Source organism: Eptatretus burgeri, chromosome 1, assembly GCF_056783735.1.
Source record: "Eptatretus burgeri isolate ZD-2024b chromosome 1, Ebu_testis_v1, whole genome shotgun sequence".
Taxonomy (NCBI): Eukaryota; Metazoa; Chordata; class Myxini; order Myxiniformes; family Myxinidae; genus Eptatretus; species Eptatretus burgeri.
The window spans coordinates 40,737,606-40,765,100 of record NC_140961.1 but is presented as its reverse complement, the minus strand read 5'-3'; the positions used below and the strand labels follow the sequence as shown (position 1 = coordinate 40,765,100).

Genomic DNA, 27,495 nt, shown 5'->3' with positions numbered 1-27,495 from the left:
CCTGACAAGTGCCCCAGTCCCTGTTGATAAGAAACATCCCTATAACGTGATGCTGTCACCACCATGCTTCATAGTAGGGAGGGTGTTCTTTGGGTTATGTGCTCTGTTGGGTTTGCTTCAAAAAAGTGACATTGTGCATTTAGGCCAAAAATTTCCATCTTGGTTTCACCACATCACAAAACGTTTTCCCACATGCCTTCAAAATCTCCGGCGTGGTTTTTATGCATACCTCAAACAGGATTCAAGATGGGCTTTTTAAAGTAATGGCTTCTTTTGTGCCACCCTACCACGCAGGGCAGACTTGTGGAGTGCTGGGGATATTGTCACATCTAAACAGTGACCACTCTTTGCCATAGAGGCCTGTCGCTCTTTCAAAGTTGCCATTGGCCTCTTGGTGGCCTCTCTGATCAGTCTCCTCCTTACTTGGTCATCCAGTTTGGAGGGACGGCCTGATCTAGGCAGAGTCGGAGTGGTGCCATACATCTTCAACTTCTTCATGCTTGTCTTGACCACGCTCCAAGGGATATTCAAGGCCTTTGAAATATTTTAATATCCATCCCTGATCTGTGCCTTTCCACAACTTTATCCTGGAGGTCTTTTGAAAGCTCCTTGGCGCTCATGGCTGAGTCTTTGCTGTGGAATGCACTACCCAGCAGAGGAAACCTACAGGAACAGCTGATTTTATTCTGAAATAGACAGAATCATAACATTTTAACAGAGGTGGAGGCCAATTCACTTGGTATGTGATTTTGAAGGTGATTGGTTACACCTGAGCAAATTTAAAATTGCTACTATAAGGGGGATGGACACTTATCGAACCAAGATATTCTAGTTTTGTATTTGGGGGTGGACACTTATCAAACCAAAATATTCTAGTTTTGTACATTTAATTAATTTTCTGAAATTTGTAGAATTTGTATTTTTTTCACTTGGAAGTTATGGGTTACGATGTGTAAATGAAGGTGGGTAAAGTCTGATTTAATGCAATTTAATTCCAGGCTATAAGGCAACAAAAGGTGAAAATTTTGAAAGGGGATGTAGACTTTCTATCAGCAATGGATGTGTCACACCTTTCCATGAGGTTTAGAAACTGTAGTGGGGGGCGGGGGGGAAGATGTTCATCTGTACTTTCATTCAATAAGAACTAATTTTCTTGCTTCGAGCTCCTCCAAATGTTTCATATTTAGAATAAAAAGAACAAATGCCATGCGGAACATACAAAGTTGTAGCAATGTGGTAGTTTGGCTTGCTTGCCAAATAAATTAATAAGTATGTAAACCTGGTGTAGGAAAGTTGTGGAAATGATGTACGAGGACTTGCAGCAGCTGGTTGACCTTTTTAAGTCGCCATCCTCCTTCACTGAGAAATCCCTGTTCACATAACGCCCCACGCAATAGGTGCACATAAACCTGCAATGTATAATGAGCATTCAAATGATTTTATGAACACAAAACTATACGTTTCGCAAATGTATCAAAGTAACAAACTAATATAGTGCACGCAATGAAAAATTTACGTGAAACAAAATTAGAGTTTCAAAAATGGAATGCTTGCATCATCACATAATTTACTTCATATCTGTTTCCGAAAAATTCTCACCATTAGGCTGCAAGTAGAAATTTGGCAGATTTCTTAACATTCTCCCTGAATGCAAAAAGTGTGTGTGTGTGTGTGTGTGTGTGTGTGTGTGTGTGTGTGTGTGTGTGTGTGTGTGTGTGTGTGTGTGTGTGTGTGTGTGTGTGTGTGTGTGTGTGTGTGTGTGTGTGTGTGTGTGGGGGTGTGTGTGTGTGTGTGTGTGTGTGTGTGCGTGTGTGTGTACATTAAAGTCTCTCTCTTTAAAAAAAAAAAAAAGCAAAATAATATTAATGTTGTTTTTGTAAAAATAAACTTAAAGTAAGTACAACATTTCTCCTCAACAACAGTTTCTTAAATTTGACAACAATAAACTCCAGCAGACAGGAGGGTCACCCATGGGTTCCGATCTGGCCCCTTTCTTTGCAAATTTATTCTTGCACATGTACGAGTCTGTGTCCAGAACATGTGCAAGAATGAACTAACAACTGTGCAAAGGTGTAACCCTAACTTTGCAAGTAACAAACAGACAGACAGAGAGGGGCTGAAAACATAACCTCATTCCACCTTCGTTGGCGGAGGTAATTAGCTCGAATGCAATCAATGTTGCAAATAGACTGCCATTTATTTCATCAAACACATCGTACTTCGTAATGGACAGACAGGATGGTGCAGAGGTAGCTCAGTTACCTTTGAACTGTGTATCGCCTGGGTTTGAATCCTGACCCATCTGTTGACTGCCATCCTGGTGTTTCACAAGCAAGGAGATGCAACGACGTGTGCACCATTCCTCAAATTAACGTCAAGTCGCATGTCCCATCTGCTAGCATTAGCTGGTGGATGTCAAAGATATCATTGTGTAATTTGCTAAGAATGGGAAATAATTACTGGCACCCTGAACGAACTATACATTCCTGTCCTGACTACCCCTGAAAAGTTGCTTGCCACGAGACCATTTTGGCATCAGTGAACCTGCCTTCGAGCAAAGCACCAGAGACTTACCTTCCAATGTAAGAGGTCTGACTCTCTCGTCTCGAACGATCTTCAGAAACACCATCCAAGTGTGAGGAAGACGTTATTTTGAGATCCAGCTTTGCAAAATATGAACACAAGATCACATTTACACACATGAACTCTTTATAACCACAACTAAACTTGTTCCACCCCAGTCTGTGCATTTTCATGAAGAGTCCACAGCCATAACTCTCTCACTCATGAAACTAATTAATTACAAGGTGCATTCAAATATGAAAGACGCAACATTCAAATTCCCGAATGTGGAAATGTGAACCGAACGAAAATTACACACGTTGTCAATGGAACGTTTCTCACGTCATTCAAACATGTGGGAGCAACCAATGTCAGCGTTGTACATCGAGTGTCCACTTGTACACTGGAAAATGACCACTTTCAGCGTGTATGAGCAACGCGTTGTCATGAAGTTTTAATGTGCGAGTTGGCCAATTCTTGTGGACATTTATCATTGGTTGGTTATTGTGCCTGGAGTGTCGACCATTAATGGTGAAAAGTGCTCGGAGTTGGGTGCGGAAGTTTAAAGAGGGACGTAAAAACAACAAAACTGAACCTAGTTCCAGACTACCCCAAACATGCCATTCACTGAACAACATTCAGCGTGTGGAAGAATTGGTGATCAGCAATCACTGAATAACTGCGGAGGAAATCACCATGGCCTTCAAACATGCCAAATGATTGAGTGTGGAAGATTTTGCACATTTATCTTAATTTGTCCAACATTTCTGCTCATATATGACCAAACATCCGCACGATTCCCCATGTCTCAGAACATGGTGAGTAGAAATGCAGGGAGTGGGGGTCAGTTTGTGAACACCTTTGAGACTATGGACAAAACCTGAATGCCCTTCTTCAACACAGAAATCTAAATCAAAAGAAAGACGAAATACTGCATTGGAATCATCAGGTCAGGTCAGGTATGGGAGCATGTGCCAGAACAGCGCGTCGCTGCGTCCACTTTCCGCCGGTACTCCAGGGGCCTCCGTCTGGCCATCCCCCAGGCAGATGCCAGGCCCATCCCCATCTCCTTGAGATGATGGTCAACCTGTTGCAACCATGAGGCATGTGGTCGGCCCACTGGCCTCCTCCACTCATGAGACTCCCTCGCTGAGAGAATCTGGTAAGCAGGATCAGCGTCAGGAAAACGAGCCACATGTCCATACAGCCGCAACTGACGCTCACGGACTATGCAGGTAACAAATCTCATCCGAGTCTCTCTCAGCAACCGCTCGTTGGATACAAAATCCGACCAGTGATAGCCAAGGATTCTCCGAAGAGACCTGGTACCAAAGGAATTAAGTCTCCGTCTCAGATCCTTGGTCAGAGTCCAAGTCTCGCACCCATAGAGCAAGACTGGAAGTACCAAGGACCTGAAGACTCGGACTTTCGTCCTCCCGCACAGGTACCGGCAGCACCACACCCCATGATCCAGTGAATCCATGACTCCCCAGGCCCGACCCAGACGTCTATTGACCTCTGACTCGCAGCCAGCAGAGACATGAATATCACTGCCAAGGTAAGTGAATCTCTCCACGACCTCAACATCCTCACCACAAACAGACACAGACAGGACAGCAGCATCCAAGATGTCACCGAAAGCCTGGATCTTAGTTGTGACCCAAGAAACCCGTAATCCCAGCGGCTCCGACTCCTCATTCAGCACCTCGAGGGCCCCCAAAAGGATGTCTAAAGTCTCCGCAAAGATGACTGCATCGTCTGCAAAATCAAGGTCCGAGATCTTGACATTCCCAAACGATGCACCGCAACTTGATCTCTCCGACATCCTCCCTAAAATCCAGTCCATACAAGTGCTGAAAAGTGTGGGGGCAAGTACACATCCCTGACGAACTCCAGTAACAACTGGAAATAAGTCAGAGGTGGTACCACCACACTTCACAGCACTCTCAGTACCAGAGTAGAGTTCAGACATCAGATCGATCAGTTTTGGTGGCACCCCACGAAGACCAAGAATCCTCCAGAGGACATCCCGATTCACTGAATCGAACGCTTTACAGAGATCAACATAGGCTGCAAGCAGCCCCTGCCGAAACTCTCGTCTGCGTTCGGTGAGGACACGAAGTGCAAGGATACGGTCAATCATCAGAAAGAACCCGAATTGGCAAAGAACAAAGATGGAGTCATCAGGAGGAACTTGGATAGGATTTGGTTTTTCAGTTGCTCGTCCTCCACTCTCAAACCCATCCAGGGAACAACCAAGTGAGTCTTACGACGACGACAAAAAGATTGTAAGAATTCACTTTTGTGTAGAGTGTAGACAGATAAAGAAACTAGAACGACACTCGGCAGAGTGCATACCTTCGCCAGGCTGAACAGTTTACGTTTTGTATCCCACTGATAGGACAGATCTGAATCCGGACCTCAACCAAAATCAAATGGGCTTATTCTCGTCACCGAACTAACTCATCCACCTAGTCTTGTCATAACCCATCCACAACTTTTTGAGACATCGTGCTGGATATATATACATATAATTTTTTTGTTTGTTTGTTTTCCCTATCTCTCAATGGCGAAGAATCACTTAAAAAAATTGTAGTATCTGGATCCAGAGCTTCATCAAAATATAATAAATTCTTCCTTGTCCCACACGCAACTTCTCCACCAGGTTTTGTCCGAATCCGCCCAAAACTTTTTCAGATATCCTGCTCACAGAGGCAGACAGACAGGGTGGGAAAAAACATGACCTCCATCCACCTTCGGTGGCAGAGGTAATTAGGAGTAGAAAAGAGGAAAATTGATGAAAAGAAAAGGCAAGAAGAAAGAGAAATGTCAAAAGGTACAAAGAAGTATGAAAGACTGAAGAGAGATGTTAAGGAGAAAGGAACAAAGATCATTGATGTCGGAAATAACTGGATCGATAGATTACCGCAGTTACTCCCCAAAGACAGTTGGCACAATGGAAGCATTGAGACTCAACTCCACCAAATATATTGAGCATGGAGGAAACAGCCGAGAATATGGATGGTGGCCCTCCTTTGGGACGCTCGTGGTATTATTGAGTCTCACCCATGGCATTTGAAAAGGGACAAGTTCTGTTTCCTGGAAACAATTACCATGAGACCTGGAAAAACTGTTTCTACCAGCCATGGAGAAGGAATGTGCAGAACATTTCCAGCACGACAATGCCTCACAGCAACAGGCTTCTAATGTGCAAAAAGTCTTCAAAGAGCAGCGCAATGAACCGATCCGACACCGACCGTATTCACTGAACCATTCGCGCGATGACCTTTGGTCATTTCGAAAAACAAAACCGAACCTTCATTGTCACAACTTCTCTTCCAGATGAGGGTTGGCATCATCACTTTCAATCAGATCTACATTGCCCTGAGGAAGCTTTGACACAACATTCACATCATCAATGGACAGGTGCCAAAGGTGTAAAGCACTCCTCGGGGACTATGTTGAGAAGTGAAGCACGTGTCATCGATGGAAGTCTCACGTGCTTGTTGAAATAAAGTAGGTGACCTTCAAATTTGAATGCACCTCGTAACACGTCATCGGCAACACATCTTTTGGTATGAGGAGAAATATATTTTGTTAATAAACATGGGTGATGTAGGTTGTTTCACTGGGATGACCACACAACCTCATCTTGGGAAGCCCCAACACACCCTTCCCTTCCTTTCGCCAAGACCCACCCATGAATCCTTCCAAAGAGCTGATTGTTCCAAACGTCTCGTGTAGCTGCGAAGTCTTCTGCAATTAACTCAGGAACAAGACGATTGTAGTGATTGTATTGGACGACAGAGATATCTCAAGTGCACCATACAATTTCCTCGTTATTATAATCTTAAAGTACATTTTTGTCCCCTGGCCTTCTGACAAAGTTGGAGACAGAGGGGACATCAAAATGAGCTCCATCCGACCGATCATCCGTCCATGTACTTTTGTGTACGCGAAATTTCAAAAACCGTTGAACATTTATCTTTCATATTCCAGATTTCTATTCTTCATGACATGATCTCAACCCGATTAGATCACGGCAGTGAATGGCTGAATTATGTTGGCATGGCCACCATCGCAGTAATTATAGCGTGGCGACATTGCGCTGTTATATAATTGGCTATTCTGTCCTGTGTCTTCTGTCACACTTATGGCCACGTACGTCCCTTTGATCTGAGGGCTATAAATAGAAATTTGTCCAACGTCACAACTCTTCCCAACATGCATGCTAATTCACCGTGTCTACATTTAAATTTTAGAACTGCAAAATTGTTTCATCATTCTTAACCTGGACTTTTACTGCCCCCAGCCGCACGGTATCGAAGTATTCGCTTCTTGTTTGACTTGTGTACACGATATTTCAAAAACCGTTGAATATTTATCTTTCATATTCCAGATTTCTATTCCTCATGACATGATCTCAACCTGATTAGATCACGGCAGTGAATGGCTGAATTATGTTGGCATGGCCACCATCGCAGTAATTATAGCGCGGCGACATTGCGCTGTTATATAATTGGCTATTCTGTCCTGTGTCTTCTGTCACACTTATGGCCACGTACGTCCCTTTGATCTGAGGGCTATAAATAGAAATTTGTCCAACGTCACAACTCTTCCCAACATGCATGCTAATTCACCGTGTCTACATTTAAATTTTAGAACTGCAAAATTGTTTCATCATTCTTAACCTGGACTTTTACTGCCCCCAGCCACACGGTATCGAAGTATTCGCTTCTTGTTTGACTTGTGTACACGATATTTCAAAAACCGTTGAATATTTATCTTTCATATTCCAGATTTCTATTCCTCATGACATGATCTCAACCTGATTAGATCATGGCAGTGAATGGCTGAATTATGTTGGCATGGCCACCATCGCAGTAATTATAGCGCGGCGACATTGCGCTGTTATATAATTGGCTATTCTGTCCTGTGTCTTCTGTCACACTTATGGCCACGTACGTCCCTTTGATCTGAGGGCTATAAATAGAAATTTGTCCAAAGTCACAACTCTTCCCAACATGCATGCTAATTCACCGTGTCTACATTTAAATTTTAGAACTGCAAAATTGTTTCATCATTCTTAACCTGGACTTTTACTGCCCCCAGCCACACGGTATCGAAGTATTCGCTTCTTGTTTGACTTGTGTACACGATATTTCAAAAACCGTTGAATATTTATCTTTCATATTCCAGATTTCTATTCCTCATGACATGATCTCAACCTGATTAGATCACGGCAGTGAATGGCTGAATTATGTTGGCATGGCCACCATCTCAGTAATTTGACTTGTGTACGCGATATTTCAAAAAACGTTCAAGATTTAGCGTTCATATCACACAGATCTATTCCTCATGCCACCCAAAAGGGGGGGGGGGTGGAGTATCGGCTCCTTGTTGCAATGGTTGTGAAAGCCGTTGCACAGTTTATTTGTTTTTTTCCCCCCAAATTTTTTTCCTGATGAAGTCGTGCTCTCCCCTCTGGGCTGGTGCAACCGTCTCGCACCTTGTTCGGCTTCACGCTGTGGAAACCAAGGATTTTAGAATCATTGGTATCTCCCGCAATGAAGCTGAGTCCTGGGGGGTGTCACTCTCACCGCAGGCAGGTCGGTGGTCTTTCCATCTTGAAGTCTCTTCCCCGGCCTTACCCCCCTTGCTCTGTCCCCCCAATATTTCCGCAGGGTGCTCAAGATCCGCCAGCAACCCCCTTCTGGTAAAACTCCCAAAATCAAGAATCACTGCTGACCTTCACTCTTTCATTCCTCTCTTTTCCCACCTCTGGAAAAAAACTCCCGCACTCTCTTCAATCCCACTCGTCCTTCCAGGTCTTCAAAACACCTGTTCACCACCACCTCTCATCTTCCCCCATCCAAAACCATAATCTTTTCTACCCCCGTTAATCCACCCCAAACTCACCTCCTTCAAATTCCCCGCTTTCCTTCCTGAAAGTCCCTGTAGTGTCCATCTTATCCCTCTCCCTTCCACACATCTCCTCATGTCTCTGTTCTCCCACCGTTTCGTGATTCCCTCTCCCGCCCCTCTCGTCTCCTCCTCCCTTTGTTATACGTTCTCTTATATGAGCCACAACATTATACACAAATAATAATAATAATAACAATAATAATAACAATCCACGTCCCGTTGTGTGCACATCATCTCACCGTGGTGTCACAAGCGTGCGGACCCTCGGACTCGGCGGACAGCTCGAGAGACCCCCGGCTCTGCAGTCCCCGGAGAGCCCGGAACACAGAGAGCCCCAGTTTACACAAAGCCGGCACTCGAGCGCTCGGGTCACTGTGACCGTCCACACGACGACTCCCCCCACACAACCAGAACGTACACGTCTCGGGATCCACACACAGACACAGGGGTCGGACAGGGAGCGAGAGCGGATCCTCCAGACGGACGACGAACTGTCCCACCAAGAAGGTCCAAGTACCCTGGGATGAAGGGGGGGACTTCGACAAGAGTAACTCCTCCAGCGCAGGCTCTGCGCCGACGATCTGTGTGCACCGTTCGCTATTTCCAGAGAAATCCTCCTTCGCCGCCTCATCGTGAGCCTTTGTTTGATTGGGTATGTCGGCAAGGCTCCAGCATCGCGCCTTTCGCGTCGCCTCGTCGATTCTGACAGAGGACGAGGCCTTTCGCCGGCCGGACATGTCAACAAAGCACGAAACCCTCCGGTGTTACAATCAAATCTTCTTCTTCATCATAAATCGTCAACACAGCACGTCGGCGTGTTCCACAAACAAACACCGATTTATACCAAGAACAGATGTGTAAAACATGGTGGGTCATCGTGAAAAACACACGGGATAACAAGAATCACAATGAAACTTAAAACTTTCACAAATCTCGCTCTGGCACTACCGCAAACTAGTTCATCATGGCTTGGAAACTCCGCGGCAGAATATTTAAAAAAAAACCGAACGGGAAACACCATCAACATATTATAATGGGGCGAGTGCATGTCTGTATATCTCTGTGTATATGTGTATGTATGTATATGTGTATATGTGTATATGTGTATATGTATGTATGTATGTATGTATGTATGTGTGTATGTATAATATGTATGTATGTATTGTTGCGGATTCGCGCCCGCCGGCGTGCGAACGGCCACGTAACTCGAATCGCGGCACGTCGCCCACCGGACGGACAATCCCGTCGTGACCCTCTCGGACTAACGCCGGGAACTAGTCACGGGTGGGCCTTTCGGCCTCACCACGATCGTGCCAATCGGCCCCCCGCGTGGGATAGGGTTGCTCGCCAAATTCGACCTACCTAAGTACCCACACGGAGGGTAGACCGGGCGATCGCACCTCGCCGCAGGTCGACTTCGGACACGGGCCACTTTAAGCGACCCGTTCCGTACTATCGGGATAACCGAGCGGTGTTATCGTCAACCTGGACGGTTCGATTAATTCTCGGGCGTTTTAGCCCACGACCAACCCTTTACGTGAAGTAAGATGGAGATTCAATTAAAGAAAAGACGAAGCGAAACGGGAAAACAGTTCAACATAAAGCACATTTATTTCGCGATGAACGGAAAGCACACATATACAATGACACCAAAAGCAAATGTAAAAGAAGAAGAAACACACAATAATACACAAAAAGCAAATGTAAAAGCAAAACACACAATGCAGATCTAACCGACTACCGAGCAGACGGCAACACTTATACAGTTTTACTTCACAGACGGCGCCGACAACACATATACTCAAAGCAAAAGAAAAGGACCACCCTCAAGGATGATGGGGGCAGACGGGCCTGGGGCCGAGACCGCGTCGGGCCTACCCGTCTGATGATGAGCCGCAAAATGGCGGTGGTGCCCCGACTCCGCGGGCCTCGCGGACAGTGTCTGGAATGGGGTGGGAACGGGGCCCCCTTCTCGCACTATCTCAGCGCGGGAGGGGGGGGGAAACAGGAGGGGGTTGTTGATGCTCGGGGGAAGGAGGATATCTCCCTGGCTCGGGTCCCGCCACGAGCGTCTCCACCACGACCTCGGTCGCGTTGCCGGCCTCTCCTCTCCGCAGCTCCCCGACTCTGACACGAGCACCCCCCTCGACTGCCTTCGCCGCCGCCACCTCTCCAACTCTCCACAGCTCCGTCCAACTGCCTTCTCCGGCTCCTCTCTTGACTGGCTCTTCCCAACTCAACTCCGAACTGCCTTGACTCCCAACTCGACTGACTCAACTACGAGCGAACGCGGCCCTTTATAGCCCCCGGGGCCTCGCTCCTTCACCTTCGACCCTCCACCTCCGACCCTTTACCTCTGGCTGGCTCCCCATTGGACAGAGGAAAAGTGGGCGTGAATGCTTTTTGATCCATGAATCTGCATATAGCGATATTACTCCGACGCACCTGGAGGCGGGGCCAAATCGCCCCATGCTCACTGATAGGACGGAACAGAAGTGGGCGTGAGTCGTTTTTGATCCGATTGCTTCGGAAAGGCTGGTGTTTTCGCACCCCTGCTCGGTGCGCGCCCTGCACGAGTCCAGTATCGGTGCCCACAAGCGGCGCGGGAATGACGGTGATGCGATGGTTGCGAGGGCGAGTTGTGACGGTAAAGGTTGTGGCTGTTGTTGTGAAGCGGCGTTGCGGTTGGTGGTTGTTGTGTGATGGCTGTTGAGACGTGGTTGGTGGTGGTAGTAATGGCGGCTGGTCCAAAATAAAGATAGTAAAAGAAAAACGGCTATCTAGAGGGGTCGCAGCCCGAATGAATGACATTTATTCCCTCTAAACAACGGGTTTGGGCCTAACTACACATATACTTACAGAGATATCTCACCTAAGGGCCCTGAATGGTGGTTTGCGAATTTCGTCAACCACAACAGTATATATATATATATATATATATATATATATATATATATATATATATATATATATATATATATATATATATATATATATATATATATATGTGAATGTATGAATGTATGTATGTGTATATGTGTATGTATGTATGTATATGTATGAAATGTATGAAATGTATGTATATATATATATATATATATATATATATATATATATATATATATATATATATATATATATATATATATATATATATATATATATATATTGTTACGGATTCGCGCCCGCCGGCGTGCGAACGGCCACATAACTCGAATCGCGGCACGTCGCCCACCGGACGGACAATCCAGTCGTGACCCTCTCGGACTAACGCCGGGAACCAGTCACGGGTGGACCTTTCGGTCTCACCGCGATCGAGCCAATCAGCCCCCGCGTGGGATAGGGTTGCTCGCCAAATTCGACCTACCTAAGTACCCACACGGAGGGTAGACCGGGCGATCGCACCTCGCCGCAGGTCGACTTCGGACACGGGCCACTTAAGCGACCCGTTCCGTACTATCGGGATAACCGAGCGGTGTTATCGTCGGCCTCGACGGTTCGATTAATTATCGGGCGTATTCAGCCCACTACCAACCCTTTACGTGAAGTAAGATGGGGATTCAATGGAGGAAAAGACGAAGCGAAGCGGGAGAACAGTTCAATACAAAGCACATTTATTCGCGATGAACGGAAAGCACACATATACAATTCCACCAAAAGCACATAGAAAAGAAAAAGAAACACAATGCAATTCCACCAAAAGCACATAGAAGGAAAAGAAACACAATGCAGAGCTAATACCGACTAGGCGAGCACACGGCAACACTTATACAATTTTACTTCACAGACGGCGCCGACAACACACACTCAAAGCAAAGAAAAAGAACACCCTCAAGGATGAGGCGGGCCTGAGGCCGAGACCGGGTCGGGCCTACCCGTCTGGTGATGAGACGCGGAGCGGCGATGGTGCCTCAACTCCGCGGGCCTCGCGGACAGTGTCTGGTAGGGGGTGGGAAAGGGGCCCCCTTGGTCGCACTATCTCAGCGCGGGGGGGAAACAGGAGGGGGTTGCTGATGCTCGGGGTAGAGAGGATTTTTACTCTGCCTCGAGTCCCGCGACGAGCGTCTCCACCTCGACCAGGTCGCGCCGTCGGTCTCCCTGGTGTGCAGCTCCCGGCACGACGCGAGCACCCCCTCGTCTGCCTTCGCCGCCTCTCCACAGCTCCGTCCTCTTCGCTCCGACTCCAACGCACACGACGACGACGACGACCAACTCCTTCTTGCTTCTTCTTCCCAACTCCACCGACTGCGAAGTCTTAACTCTTTCTACTGACTGGACTGACGAACGCAGCCGCTTATATAAGCCCCGTGGCTTCGCTCTCTCATCTTTGACCCCCTGCCTTCGACCTTTCACCTCGCTCCCCATTGGCCCGAGAAAAAGTGGGCGTGAATGCATTTTGATCCATAAATTTGCATATAGCGATCGCCCTCCAACGCCCTGGAGGCGGGGCCAAATCGCCCCTCGCTCACCGATTGGACGGCACAAAAGTGGGCGTGTGTCGTTTTTGATCCGTTTTTGGAGCGGAAAATCCGTGGTTTTGTACACGCTGTTCGGCGCGCGCCCTGCACGAGTCCAATACCGGCACCCACAAGCGGCGCAAGAACGGTGGCGATGCGACGGCTGCGAGGTGTGACGTGAAGCGGCGCCGCGGTGGGTGGTTGATGTTGTGGTTGGTGGTGGTAACAATGGCGGTTGGTCCAAAATAAAGATAGTAAAAGAAAAACGGCTATCCTGAAGAGTCGCAGCACGCATAAATGACATGTATTCCCACTAGACAACGGGTTTGGGCCTAACTACACATATACTTACCGAGATATCTCACCTAAGGGACCTGAATGGTGGTTTGCGAATTTGGTAACCACAACAATATATATGTATATATGTGCGTATGTAAATATATTTATATGTGTGCATATGTATATACATATATATGTATATATATATATATATATATATATATATATATATATATATATATATATATATATATATATATATATATATATATATATATGTTTATGTTTGTATGTACATGTGTGAATGTATATATTTGTGTGTGTATTTATGTATATATGTATGTATGTATATATGTATATATGTGTATGTATGTATGTATATATGTGTGTATAAATATATATATATATATATATATATATATATATATATATATATATATATATATATATGTGTGTGTGTGTGTGTGTGTGTGTGTGTGTGTGTGTGTGTGTGTGTGTGTGTGTGTGTGTGTGTGTGTGTGTGTGTGTGTGTGTGTGTGTGTGTGTGTGTGTGTGTGTGTGTGTGTGTGTGTGTGTGTGTGTGTGTGTGTGTGTGTGTGTGTGTGTGTATTGTCATGGATCTCCACCCTTTTAGCTAATTTAGAATCATTGGTATCTCCTGCAATGAAGCCGAGTCCTGGGGGGGTCTCATTCTCACCGCAGACAGGTCGGTGGTCTTTCCATCTTGTCGTCTCCTCTCCGGCCTTGCCCCCCTTGCTCTGCCCCCCCCTATATTTCCGCAGGGTGCTCAAGATCTGCCAGCAACCCCCTTCTGGTAAAACTCATAAAATCAAGAATCACTGCTGACCTTCACTCTTTCATTCCTCTCTTTTCCCACCTCTGGAAAAAACTCCCACACTCTCCCCCACTAACTCCCACTAACGGCTTTTAGCTAATTCGCGGCCGCACGTGCCCACCGACCGTGGCCATCCTAGTCGCAGCTTTCGGATCAACTCAGCTCGCCTCGAAGCCCATTGCAGTTTTACTTCTTCAGTTTCACTTTTCCTTTTCGGCCCTCACTCGCCTCAAAGGCGACTGCTGACTCACACACAGCCAGCCCTATTCAGCCGATCACGCCACACCGGCGCTCAATTTCACCACCATCTTCCCGTCGCTCCTGCAGTCTTTTCCTTCACTCACTCACCTCCAAAACCGACTGCTGACTCACACACAGCGAGCCCTATTCAGCCGATCGCGCCACCCCGGCGCTCAGTTTCACCACCATCTTCCTCGGTGCTCCTGCAGTCTCTTCCTTCACTCGCTCGCCTCAAAACCGACTGGCTCCTCCCTTCAGTTTCACTTCCTTCTCGAGGCCACTCCCCCTCTCAGCACTGGGCAGGGACTATTGTCCGGAGAGGGGAAGGAAGAAGAAGAACCTCTAGGTCCACCACCAATGCACCAATGACGAGCAGCCTCCCACACCTCCCGACACACATGAAGCGTCATCCACCGAACAACCCGACCAAACATGCATCCAATGGGGTATCTGGGCCAATCCTATATTTAATAACACACTAAGGGCCATTTCCACAACACTACCCCCACCTTTCTCCCGAGGCTCTCCCGAGCCTCCATCTGGGGCAGCCCACGGCAATGGCCCTGTCTAACGTACAGCACAGATCTCCCATTTACTCTAACCCACAACATGGGAAGCACTTAACTCCAAAAAATCAAAGTGTCACAGTAAGATTGGCATGTCCATATCCTGGTGTGTCGGGTTACTAATCTAACAAACAAATTCACACTCTATGCACACTACTTAACAATCTAATTATGGATTTGAACGGGAGGGCATTCAATTTTACTTTTAACACCAACATTTGCATAGGAGCAGAACATTCAAAGGTTCAAATTCCTTTCACGTGTTCGCTCCTTCATGCCCCCTCCCGGCAGTATTGTCCATTCACCCCTGAGGGTTTCCTCACTTCGTGGCCTTATTGGCCTCTCACCAGGTGAGTTCAGTCGGCCCAGTGGCCTAATCTCACAAAGAGTTCTTCGGCCCACTGAGCCCACAAAATGGCATGAATCTTCGGCCGCAACGGCCCACAAAATGGCGTGAATCTTCGGCCGCAATGGCCCACAGAAGCACTTTGGCCTCAATGGCCCACAAAAATGCTTCGGCCCATTTGGCTTACTCACAAGCAGCAGCAGGCAACAAGCCCTGCATTGGACAGCAGGTGACACAGCAATGGTGGCACGGTGATATCGATGGTAAGCAAATGCAGTTTGGAGGTGTTCTTGAGGATGTAAGTGGGTGTGATGACCTCAGACCAGGTGAGATAGAGTGTACCCTTAACCTTCCTTGCCTGACTTGCTTTGGCAGGACTTGTTTTGGTATGGTCTTTCTCATACGTTCCCCTTCCCCCCCCCCTTTTTTTCTTTACTGACAGGATGGTGTGTTTCTTCCTCAAACGTTATCTTCATGGGGGTGTGCTCATGACATACTGGGGGTGTGCTCATACATACTACTAAAATACACCTGTACCTTTTCTCCACGTACTCCAAACCCCTCGTGTGCTCAGAAAGGTTTGAAGACCAAGTGACACACGCCAGTGCCACTTGCTACTCATCTGCGCTCTACCCCAAAGTTCCTGTGAGGCTGATAGAGAAATTAAAATCCAATTTCAAATCCTCTAAGTCCCCCCACCCCAGTTGGTCTGGCACTTGGAGAGGGTGACCTAGCCTGGCCCTTGCTAACAAATTTTCATATCAACACTGCTCGTATCAGGTGTCACGCATGAATGGTGCGGAGGAGCGTCCATCGAACCTAACCATTTACTTTTAGTTCTAGACAATGCAACAAACCCTGCTATGGCTAGAATGATCCTAATGACCCATTTTTTCCCGACCTGGCACACTGTTCCATTCTATTAAACCTGGGCAAGGCCCTTATTTGCCTTTTTAATTTGGTGGTGCCAGGCATAACTCGCTGGCTGGGGAGTGTGACTACTACTAGGCCTCTTTGCCTGCTTCCAATCGGGGGTGGAATACACCCAGCGACCTCGGGATTCACCTGAGCGTGCTTCGGGTGCTAACTAAGGGGTGGCTCTCTCTAGCCCCTATACTGTGCCCTCCTAGCACCCACACTGTACTCTCATAGCACCCATACTGTGCTCTCATAGCACCTATACTGTGCTCTCCGAGCACTAAAACCTATCGTGCTCTCCTGGCACTGAACCTACCGTGCTCTCCTGGCACTGAACCTACTGTGCTCTCCTGGCACTGAACCCACCGTGCTCTCCTGGCACTGAAACCTACCGTGCTCTCCTGGCACTGAAACCTACTGTGCTCTCCTGGCACTGAGCCCGACTGTGCTCTCCTGGCACCTCTGACAGCCTTCACCTGCCAGGAACCCCCAAAGCCCCGGTGCGCTATTTCCCGACTCACCAACTTCCAATACCATGTCACACTCCCAGCCAGTACCCCCATACCTTGGCCTGCACCTACCCCTCGCAGTTCGCCTGCACAATGGAACAGCAGCCAGAATCCATGTCAAATCCTCTAAGTCCCCCTATCCTACACTACACCTTGGTTAGGAGACTCCTACCGACAGGGTACGTTGTTCGCACTCACTCTCCTCATTCGCACAATCACGCCATTCACCCAAACACGTTAGTCATTCATTCCACAGTGCCGCACACCCAGTCCACAACACCATCCAACACCTTTCACGTTTATGTGAAAACAAAAACACACCAGTCCCTCGGATCCCACTTGGTCATCAAATTTAACCGGTACACTTTTTCATCAAACCACAATTAATTTGTCACTACGTCCGTCGTCCGCTGGCCTCCTCCATACTGCCCTAATCGTTTATTTCCAACAATTTAAACGAAATATCAAAATCTCTTCACCAGCCCCATGGAACCTCTGCACAGCTTCAACCAGGCATTTTAGTCTTCCCTCAAACAAGCCACTCTTTGTCATCCACTTGTTTCAGGTGTATTTAAACGCTCTGCTTGTAATGTCTCCACCACACTTTTTTCAATAATCACCCAAATCCACTCGTGCCACTCTAATCCCTTCTGTCATCTCTCAATTTGCAATCACTTTCGATATAATTTTCAATCAAAATTTCTTACATCCCAATATGGCCTGCTTCTTTGGCTCCTGGCAGGGGAGTGAGGGAACGAATCCCTTATTTCCCATTACATGACCCCCACCCCCCGCCTTTCCGCCACAGCTCAAAGGGGTCACGTCTCAATTTTACTTATTCAGTTTCACTTCTCCTTTTCGGCCCTGGCTCGCCTCAAAACCGACTGCTGACTCACACACAGCGAGCCCTATTCAGCCGATCGCGCCACACCGGCACTCAGTTTCACCACCGTCTTCCCGGCGCTCCCGCAGTCTTTTCCTTCACTCGCTCGCCTCGCCTCAAAACCGACTGGCTCTTCCCTTCAGTTTCACTTCCTTCTCTCGGCCACTCCCCCTCTCAGCGCTGGGCGGGGACGATTGTCCGGAGAGAGGAAGGAAGAAGAAGAACCTCTCGGTCCACCACCAATGCACCAACAACGAACAGCCTCTTACACCTCCCGACACAGGTGTAGTGTCCATTTACCAAACAACCTGGCTAAACATGCATTTAATGGGGGATCTGGGCTAATCCTATATTTAGAAACACACTAAGGGCCATTTCTGCAACAGTATGTATGTATGTATGTCTGTTTGTATGCCTGTTCGTACGTAAGTTTGTATGTGTACATATATATATATATATATATATATATATATATATATATATATATATATATATATATGTACTGTATGGATGTATGGATGTATGTATGTGTGTATGCATGTATGAATGTGACTATGTATGGATGTATGTCTGCTTGCATGTATGTATGTCTGTTTGTATGCCTGCACGTACGTATGTATGTTTGTGTGTATGTATGTATGTACTGTATATGTATGTATGTTTGTGTATGCATGTATGTTTGTACGTGACTATGCATGTTTGTATGCCTGTATGTACAAATGTATGTATGTATGTATGTGACTATGTATGTTCTGTTTGTATGCCTGCACGTACGTACGTACGTATGTAGGTATGTGTGTATGTGTATGTACTGTATATATATATATATATATATATATATATATATATATATATATATATATATATATATATATTTGACTATGTATGTTTGCATGTATTTATGTATGTACGCATGTAGGTATGTACATCTGCTCTTCACCCATTGGTTGGACAGCTGACCTGACATCCCCCACAATTCTAACCTGAAATACTTAACCGAAAGTGCCCAGAGGACCCAAAAGACCCCCCTCCTCCCGAGGACGGAAAAGATTCAAACAACCCGTGGACCCAAATGAACCTGAGGACCTAAATGACTCCAAGGACCCAAACGACCTTGAAGATCCAAAAGACACCAAGGACCAAAAAGACCCCAAAGACACAAAACACTGAAAATAATCTGAAAACCTAATGGACCCAAAACACCCAAAAGATTCCAAAGACCCTTAAAGACCCTGAAAACCCAAAACACCAAAGAAGCTGAAGGCCCAAAATACCCCGAAGACCGCCAAAGACCCAAAACACCATGAAGACCCAAAATACCAAAAAATCCTCAAGGATCCAAAATACCCCAAAGACCGAAAAGACCCTAAAAACCTAAAATAAGACCCAAAATACCACAAAGACCAAAAAGACCCCGAAGACCTACAAGACCCTGAAAACCCAAAATACCGAAAAGACCCAAAATACCCCAAATACCAAAAAGACCCAAAAGATCGAAAATACCCCGAAGACCTCAAAAGACCGAAGACCCACAAGATACAAAAGACCCTGAGGACCCAAAAGACCCCAAGGACCTTGAAGACCTAAAGGACCCAGAGGACACAAAAGACTTCGGGGACCCCGAACACTCAAAAGACCTAAAGAACTCAAAAGACCAAGGGGATCCAAATGACCCCGGTGACCTAAAATACCAAGAACCACAAATACCTGGCGGACCCAGAAGATCAGACAGACGCAAAAGACACGACGGGACGATAATGGACCCATGGAAATTCTGCATCATGAAAAATGTGACTTCAGGTCACGAACCCCCGCCCCCCCCCCACCGTGCAGTATCCGCCCCCCACCCTCAGATGGGGGAGAGCATTAAAAATCTTTACCATTTACATCAGTTTTCCTGTTCCCACGTTTTCCAGTGTAATGAGGTGTTTTTAATTATAAACAGTCGGTATGTTTTCGCTTCTTGCACAATACCTTCATAGCTTATTTATTTATTTTGCCGACACAGAGCTGTCAGTTGCCTATACACCGCCCAATTAAAAGTTGCGTCAGAAGAACGTGTTGCATGTTTGGAAAAAAAAAAATCGCCAATCGGGCGGGTACTCTGCTGGTATTGTAGAATTATTATTGATATTTCGAACAAGTTATTTTCTCATTAGTCGTTTATATCTTTCACAGACGTCTTTTAAAGACAACGTAGACCATAATTGCTGCTTCTACGATTAACAGACGTCAAATATATAAAATACTCGCCTTGTTTTGGTGATATTACTACCGTTCGAATAAAACTGATTTGACAAACTTCAAACCGCTGTAAAAAAAAATAAAATGATGGACAATTTCATGGAAAAGTAGAATTATAGCCTCGCAAAGATAAATACTGGTGATACGTCTCAATTAATTCAGTACTATTTTGGCGCTGGCAATCTCTGGAATATATTATGTCAGAAAGTCCAAGCAAAGTAAAAAGAACCGATAAAAATTCTGCTGAAGTACTCTGGGAAACGTCGAAGATAATATAAATTATTACGCTGAGTCCCGCTGCCACGACCTTGAGGTGACATGGCAACGCGGAAGCGACATTCAAACACGTGATCATCTCACACAACGTCTCATCTCTCCAAAAAAAAAACATTTTCCCCGAAAGAAAAATTGTGGTTACACTCGCCGACAAAAGCGACGCGATTTGCTGTGTTACTCATTCAAGAAAAGGGATTTCAACGGCCAGGAAAATAAATAAAAAAAATGTACAGAGGGGGCACCCGGATTTGAACCGGGGACCTCTTGATCTGCAGTCAAATGCTCTACCACTGAGCTATACCCCCAATCTGTACAAGAGTCCTTTATTTAATATATTTAAACCCTGAAAATATTTTAATTCGTTCAAAGGATTTGACGATCACGACGGACAACGATGTTGATATGAAGTTGTCAACATTTCACAAGACTACATTACAAAAATTTCAAAAATATTTCAAGGTCAAACGTGATTTAGTTCCTTTCCCTGCCTTATTTGCAGAAAATCACAATTCATTGTTGTTGAATTCTGGTTTTACAAACACAAGTGCGTGGCCGTCGGTGCAAAAATAAATAAATAAATAAATAATTGTGACGTCATAGCACCGTGTCCTGTCATTGGTTTGGTAAATAAATGGCCATAACTTGGGAACCACTTGTCCGATTAATATCAAACCTTGAAAAGGCACATCCTCAGGTCCCCAGCAATATACCTGGCAAGTTTCAATGAGATCGGACCAGCGGTTGTCGAGAAACAGCGGTCACAGACAGACAGACAGACAGACAGACAGTCAGACACACAGAGAATTATCGATGGACAAGTGCGTGCCCGTAGGTGCAGCTTCGTTCCTTCGCTCTCGTAAACGACGACTGGATTGGGGCATTGTTTCAATTAGATCGGACCAACCGTATCATAAATGGCCATAACTTGGGAAACACCTGGGAAACATAGTCAGGTCCCCAGCGTCAATTGTGACGTCATATCAAACGAAGAAGAAGAAGAATTGTGACGCCCCCTCTCTCTTTCCCCCCTCTCTCCCCCCTAGTCTCGCCCCTCCTCTCTCCCCCCTCTCTCTCGCCCCCACTCCCACTCTCCCTCTCTCGCCCCCTCTCTTGAATTGTGACGCCCTAATCTCTCTCACCCCTCTCTCCCTCCCTCTCTCGCCTCCTCTCTCCCCCCTCTCTCCCCCTCCTCTCTCCCCCCTCTCTCTGTAAATGTATTCACAAATATCTACCAAGCACAACAATTAATTCAAACCTTGGGAAAAAACAGCTTTCAAACCCTTGGGAAACAGCTCTTTCCCTTGGGAAAATTCAAACCTTGGGATTAATTAATAATTTGAACAATTAATTCAAACCTTTGGGAAAAAACAGCTTTCAAACCTTGGGAAACACTTGGGAAACAGCTGAAACGGATGAAGAACGATATCAAACCTTGAAAAGGCACATACTCAGGTCCCCAGCATTGATTGTGCCGTCATACCAAACGAAGAAGAAGAATTGTGACGTCAATCGTGCAAAATAAATAAATTAATAAACATCTTTTGTGACGTCATTGGTCACGTCATAGCACCGTGTCTTGTCATTGGTTGACAGATAAATGGCCGTAACTTGGAAACCGCTCGTCCGATTAATATCAAACTTTGAAAAGGCACATCCGCGGGTCCCCGGCAATATTCCTGGAAAGTTTCAATCAGATCGGACCGGTGGTCGTCGAGAAACGGCGGTCGCAGACAGACACACAGACAGACAGACAGACAGACACACACACACACACACACACATTGCTGGAATTATAGATAGATGATTCACACTCCTGAGCACAATTCCTTCACAAAACGTTTGAGACCTTTCATTGCTTGTGAAGGGAGCCAGAAACAGTATTGTCATGGTCGGAGGACCCGGATGTTGTATCTATTAATTGTTTTCGGATCCATCAGTGTGTCCTCTGGCTGCAGTGTTCAAAATGGCTGCTGGAACCATGCGTTGCTTTCGTTCATTCCACAACGAGTTAATTTTGTCCTTGTTTCCCTTTCAACCCCAATGGAATAGAAGTGGTCGTGGTACGGATCTAACCACCCCAAAACACCGAAAGTGTGGGTCCTTTGAAGGCCTTAATTTTCATTCCAGCCCCCCTCGAGTCCTCATTTTGGTGCGTGACGTCCCTTTCGATTGTCAGGTCAGGCCAGATCAGATGTGTGATCACTTGTTCCGGGTAACATGTAAACCCGTACAAACCTGTTCGTGGTCGAGTGTCGGCAACTAAACTGGCTCCCCCCACCAGGTCCCCCTGGTGTGGAGGGTGTATGGAGATGGACACCCAGCAGGATTAAATACAAAACCTGCCAAAGGGTGGAGGAGCTCCTTGTGAGCCAACAGCTGTCCATATCTGGTGCCAACTGTGTCTGTGGACGTCCTCCTGCAGTTATTAACTTCTCCGGGAGATTGGTGGCAGGATTTGCACTCCAACCATCACAAAACACTTCATTCCGCAAAACGATACTGAGGTGTGTGGCGGGGTGGTGCTCTAGTGCCGTGCACCAGACGGCGGTCTCCTCGGATTTACCTGGGGCGGCTCCTTCGGGTGGGTGCTTGGAATATCCTATGTCTAAGAAATAGGAATGGGTCAGGAATCTGCCAGGGGGATGGCTAGACAGAGGCTCCTGGTGTACCGGCGGAAAGTGGACGCAGCGACTCGCTGTGAAAAGCACATGTACGTATGCATGTCCCTTTCAATGACTTTTGGTCCCTTTTGATGATTAGACGTGTCCTTTCTGATCACTTTGGTTCCTTCTGTGGTGGCTGTAATTGTGATGCCTTTCAGGGTTTTCGCTACTTTTCAGTGCCTTTTGTCACCTTCCAGTGCTTATTGATGCCTTTCAGTCCCTTTGGGTGATTATAGTTATAGACACGCCCAATTGTGTCTTTTCTTCCCTTTTGATCGTTTTTGTGGCTTTTGGTACCTTCTGGTGGCATCTGATGACTTTTGGTGATTCTCTTTCTGTACCTTTCAGTAATTATTGTGTTGGCTTAGCGGTTCAGGTGGTGGCTTGGGATCCTCGGGTCCTGAGTTCAAGCCCGGTTTCGCCGCTGAATTAACACCAGGGGGGTTGACGCAGCCTGTCATCCTTCTGAGGTTGGCGAAATGAGTACCAGCGTAGCAGCCAAAAGGCTTTACACGAAGGGAAGGGGTATTGATGGATTTATTAAATCTGGTGTTGGTGTGGCGCAGGCATGATGGACCGAATGGCGTCCTCCTACTCATAATTTCCTTGTTATCCTTGTAATCTCTCCAAGCTGGCAAGATGACTGTGAGTTAGGTACGCTTGCCTCTGAGCTGTCTCACCTGGGTTTAAATCTTGATACAAGTAAAAACTGTCATCCAGGTGTTTCATCAGCAGGGTGAGGTATCAATGTGTGTGCTGTTCCTTGGATAGACATTCAACTGGGTGTCCTGTCTGCCAGCATTAATTGGTAGATGTTGAAGATCCCGCAGTGTCCTTTGCAAAGAGTAGGCGAGCTCTCGCCGGCAACATGAACAAATTACAAATTCCTGCTCAAATCTACAGGGGGGCACTGCATCCACGGCACCACTGCACCCCTGCAAGAACTGATGTATATCCCCCAGGTGCATGAGGCATGTGTGGATGCAAATTTCTCTCAAAATTGGCATTATGGGTTTAAGGGTGATAAGAAGATATTAAAAAAAAATGTGGCAAATTAAACTTGATTGATAATTAACTTGAAAAAGTAAAACATTTTTGATCATATAGCACAATATGTTGTTATAAACCTTCAATGGGAAATGTATTCAAACACAACATGATTATTACATCTCTGTGCTCGAATATAAATCCATTTTCAATAATACATATTTGCATTTTAAACGACCTTATGTCTCTTAACTGTATTGGAAGGTTACCAGTCTGATCAGTAAAAACAACCCTCTTGCCCAAAACAGATTGACCTTCCAAATAATCTTTAATCCTTATTCAGTAGAAAATAATTATCTCTTATTCAATTTAGCTTGTTAAGGGATTCTGATATTGGCAGGCAATGCATCGGGGCGCGTGCCGTCCCTCGGACGGACGTGAATCCTGACCCAGCTTTGGATTGTCGTCCCGGAGTTTTACAGGCACGGTGATTCATCAATGTGTTTGGCAGCTTCTCTGCTGGGTAGCTGTCATTTTTTTTGGGGGGGGGGCATGACTGTGCCATTGATGTTGTGCCTCTCTAAAGATGGAACAAGGGAAACAGTATTCTTTTATAATAAAAAAAATGTGTCAGGTTAATACCGAAATATTCAATATATTGTATTTATTTTCAATACAAACTGTGGTATCGGAATGAGTTTTAAGTGTTAAAGATCCCCATGTGTTTTTTTTTTCTTTTTGTTGGTGAGAAGGAGCGAGTTATCACAGGCATTACATGTTCGACGTGCCAACCAATATGGAACGTGAACACTGCATCACGAGTTCTGAAACACACTATTCAATTCAAAAGGTGGTGAATCCAGATGTGGATTTTAAAATACCCCCACCCCGAAATGGAATCTTTATTTCCTCACTAGTTTTGCCCTCCACACAAACAGGCGTGTGTGTGTGTGTGTGTGTGTGTGTGTGTGTGTGTGTGTGTGTGTGTGTGTGTGTGTGTGTGTGTGTGTGTGTGTGTGTGTGTGTGTGTGTGTGTGTGTGTGTGTGTGTGATTTTAATCACGATTTTTCATAATTTGGGAAGAAAAATGTGCACAGATAGCCAACCTCCAGGATTTTAAGATTGATGATTGATAACGTATGTCAATGGTGAACCACGTGGCTGGCAGCTTGTTGCCAATAACTACATCGTCAGAGGCCGACGATAGAAAAACAACCACCATGCCACGTTGTGCGGAACACAAGTGTGCAAGACACGAGCGGCTCGTTCTTTTCAACTCGTTTCTGGATTTCATGATATCGGACGGACGCGAGCGCTGGCCACGTGTCCAATGGCGGACCCGTGCGCACTGTACGGAACGTGCTCGAAGGCAGACCCGTGCGCCGCTCGCGACACTTTGTTGTCATACAGAGCAGGGCACGGATGGTACACATGTTACTGTCTGTGCATGGGTTTGCCATAACATCTGACCTTCGGTCCTCGCTGGCGGCCGTGGGTGTTCTCTCCTTGCCCCTCAGGCCAGCGGGGCCACGATCAGGCAGGGTGTGCTGTACAGCTCGGGCCGCGTGGCGCATCACGGAGCGGGCGCATTGACCAGCGCCGGTCGCGGGTCGCCGGGGCACGGTCCGTGAGATCGGTGCAAGGCAATTCATGTCGCGGAGTTTGGTGAAGGGCGATTCATATCATGGGGCTCGGAGAGAGAAAATTCCGCAGCTCGGAACCATCTGGCCAGAAGTGAAATGGAGCCACTTCCGGTCATGGCGGCCGTCCCATGTGCTCGCCGAGGCCCAACCAGAGCGCCCGATTCGGGTGACGACACATCGCTTTGGGTCATCGCCCCGCCCCCACCACTGGATCTATAAAAGGATGGGTCGCGGGGCAGTGGAGAAAAAGTCGTCGTCGTCTCCGCTTGTTATTCCTGGTGTGTCGTTCCAGAGTCGTCGTTGTTCCTGAGTCGTTCTTTATTCGTTCCTGTCGGCTCGTTGTGCCCGGCTTGGGATTGATAACTCCGCCTTCTCCACCCAAGTCCCTCCTATCCCTTCACGCCCGATGGTCACGTCTCGGTCGCTGGACCGACGCTAGCTGCACGAAGTGCCACAAAACAACGGCGCGCCAGCTGTCAGGGAGGTATCGCCCAGCGAAGCATTAATTAATGACATCCCCCCAAAACGTAATGGTGCCGTGATCGGGCAATCGTGCAAGGTATTCAGGGACCGTTAGCCTCATCTCCTCTCCTCCTTTTTCTCTTCATTAACTCCTCTTCATCAGGTTTTGTGTGTGCGTGCGTGCGTGTGTCCTGGTGCCTGTCCTCATAAGTTAAGATTGCAGAAGATTATTATTATTTCGGGTTAAGTCTGCTCTGTCTGCTTTTGTAAGTTGCTTGTATTATTGTCGCATCTCATGCTTCTTTCTGTACCTGCATTACACATACCAATAAAACTATTCACTGTACCACATAACCTTCCTCGCCTGCTTGTAAATAAATTATTATTAGAAATGTTCCCAGCTCGTTTTCATCTTTTCTTTCATTGATCCAGCATGGTCCGAATCCTAACTTAGCTGGGGCTTTATTCCCAACGATCCGTTCCTTTTAGCCAGTATGTCCTTGGCAGTGTCACTCAGCTGCATCTGGTCCGGTAAAGTGATCCGGTTCTGATAAGGTATACCGAGGGCATGTTCCCCGGTAATTAAATCACATGATTAATTAGGTAACCCGGTTAACCCATAGACTGGAGGACCCTAGGTCACACGGTTTAGTTATTGGTGTTCACGGTCGGTCAGCGACCCATCGTGTCACGGAATTATCTGTGTGCAATGGCCGACAATTCCGGGGAATCTAGTGGGAGCCGAGATAGCTTCCCCCCTTAGTGGCCCTCTCTCCCGACCCCTGGCCTGCAACAGTATATATATGAACCTGTTATATGCCAAAATTAAAGTAGAGAGTAAAAAAATGCCATCATTATAATAGAAGATGGGATTTTGGGTCTTGGCTCAAAGGAATTTAATGATCTGTGCATTATTGCAATTTAAGAAGTATCTAGGCAATTGAAAAGGAACATGTTATATGACTGTGGGCAAATGTTATCCCTGAGGCAGTCATCGGTCATCGGTCTTACTGTCTTTTAGCATTGGTTTGCAACCAGAAAGAAATTAAATTTTCCGGCCCTTTTATGCTGTACTCACTGGGTTGGAATTGCTAATGGAATCTCTTCATTTATCAGCACATGGCCCTCTTGCTACCATAGTAGTGGAATGTTCCGAGTGGGCAATGTTGGTGATGGGGTGGTGTGCGTTTGAGACTTTCTACTCTCTACACTTTGGCAACTTTGCCCCTATATGCCTCTGACTATACTGCATGTGATGGAGTCTGGCAACAGCACCTTTCACATGATGCAACTCTCATCCACCTACTCTCATAAATCTATGCTCTGTCCAACACCAAGTTTAACCAAATGTGGTTACTCGTTCACCATGGCAGAGCAGGAGATTGTGGTGGGGGGGGGGCGGGGGGAGGCAGGAGGTGACTGGGTGAGAGACTCTACTTTGCAAAGTGGCGTTGGATTTCAGAAAGGAAATGCTTGTGGCTACCTTTTCTTCCTCGCTGGAGAAATGCCATGAGCTTTCTAAGATGCCTAAGTTATTGTCATCAATTAATGACTATATAAAAATAAAAAATAAAAACTGATCCTGATCATAAAGTGCAACATTGCAGTGAGACAACACCATCCTCTTTGGAGGTACTGCATCACCCAAGCATCATGAGCATGCAAGAGAAGATTGAGGCCCAGGTACCCAGTACAACACC

At 46.4% G+C, this 27,495-nt stretch overlaps 1 protein-coding gene and 1 non-coding gene across 8 annotated transcripts in view; both read right to left on the bottom strand.

The window, feature by feature from the left end:
* SHPRH (SNF2 histone linker PHD RING helicase) overlaps nucleotides 1–19,302 on the bottom strand; it is a 140,956-nt gene extending 121,654 nt beyond the window's left edge. The window contains exons 1-4 of one of the 7 annotated variants that reach the window (XM_085880757.1): nucleotides 8,727–9,282; nucleotides 2,575–2,663; nucleotides 2,263–2,317; nucleotides 1,280–1,409 (exon numbers count right to left, since the gene is read on the bottom strand). In XM_085880757.1, coding sequence (XP_085736883.1) covers nucleotides 1,280–1,409; nucleotides 2,263–2,317; nucleotides 2,575–2,663; nucleotides 8,727–9,224 — 772 coding nt within the window. In that variant the 5' untranslated portion in view covers nucleotides 9,225–9,282. Of the gene's footprint in view, nucleotides 1–1,279; nucleotides 1,410–2,262; nucleotides 2,318–2,574; nucleotides 2,664–8,726; nucleotides 9,283–19,227 lie in introns of those variants that run through there. The other 6 variants (XM_085880737.1, XM_085880770.1, XM_085880747.1 and 3 more) reach the window with 6 other exon arrangements.
* Nucleotides 19,303–20,273: 971 nt separating this feature from the next.
* On the bottom strand, nucleotides 20,274–20,345 carry TRNAC-GCA (transfer RNA cysteine (anticodon GCA)). Its single transcript has one exon. It is a non-coding gene; the product is annotated as a tRNA-Cys (tRNA).
* Nucleotides 20,346–27,495: the final 7,150 nt, after the last annotated feature.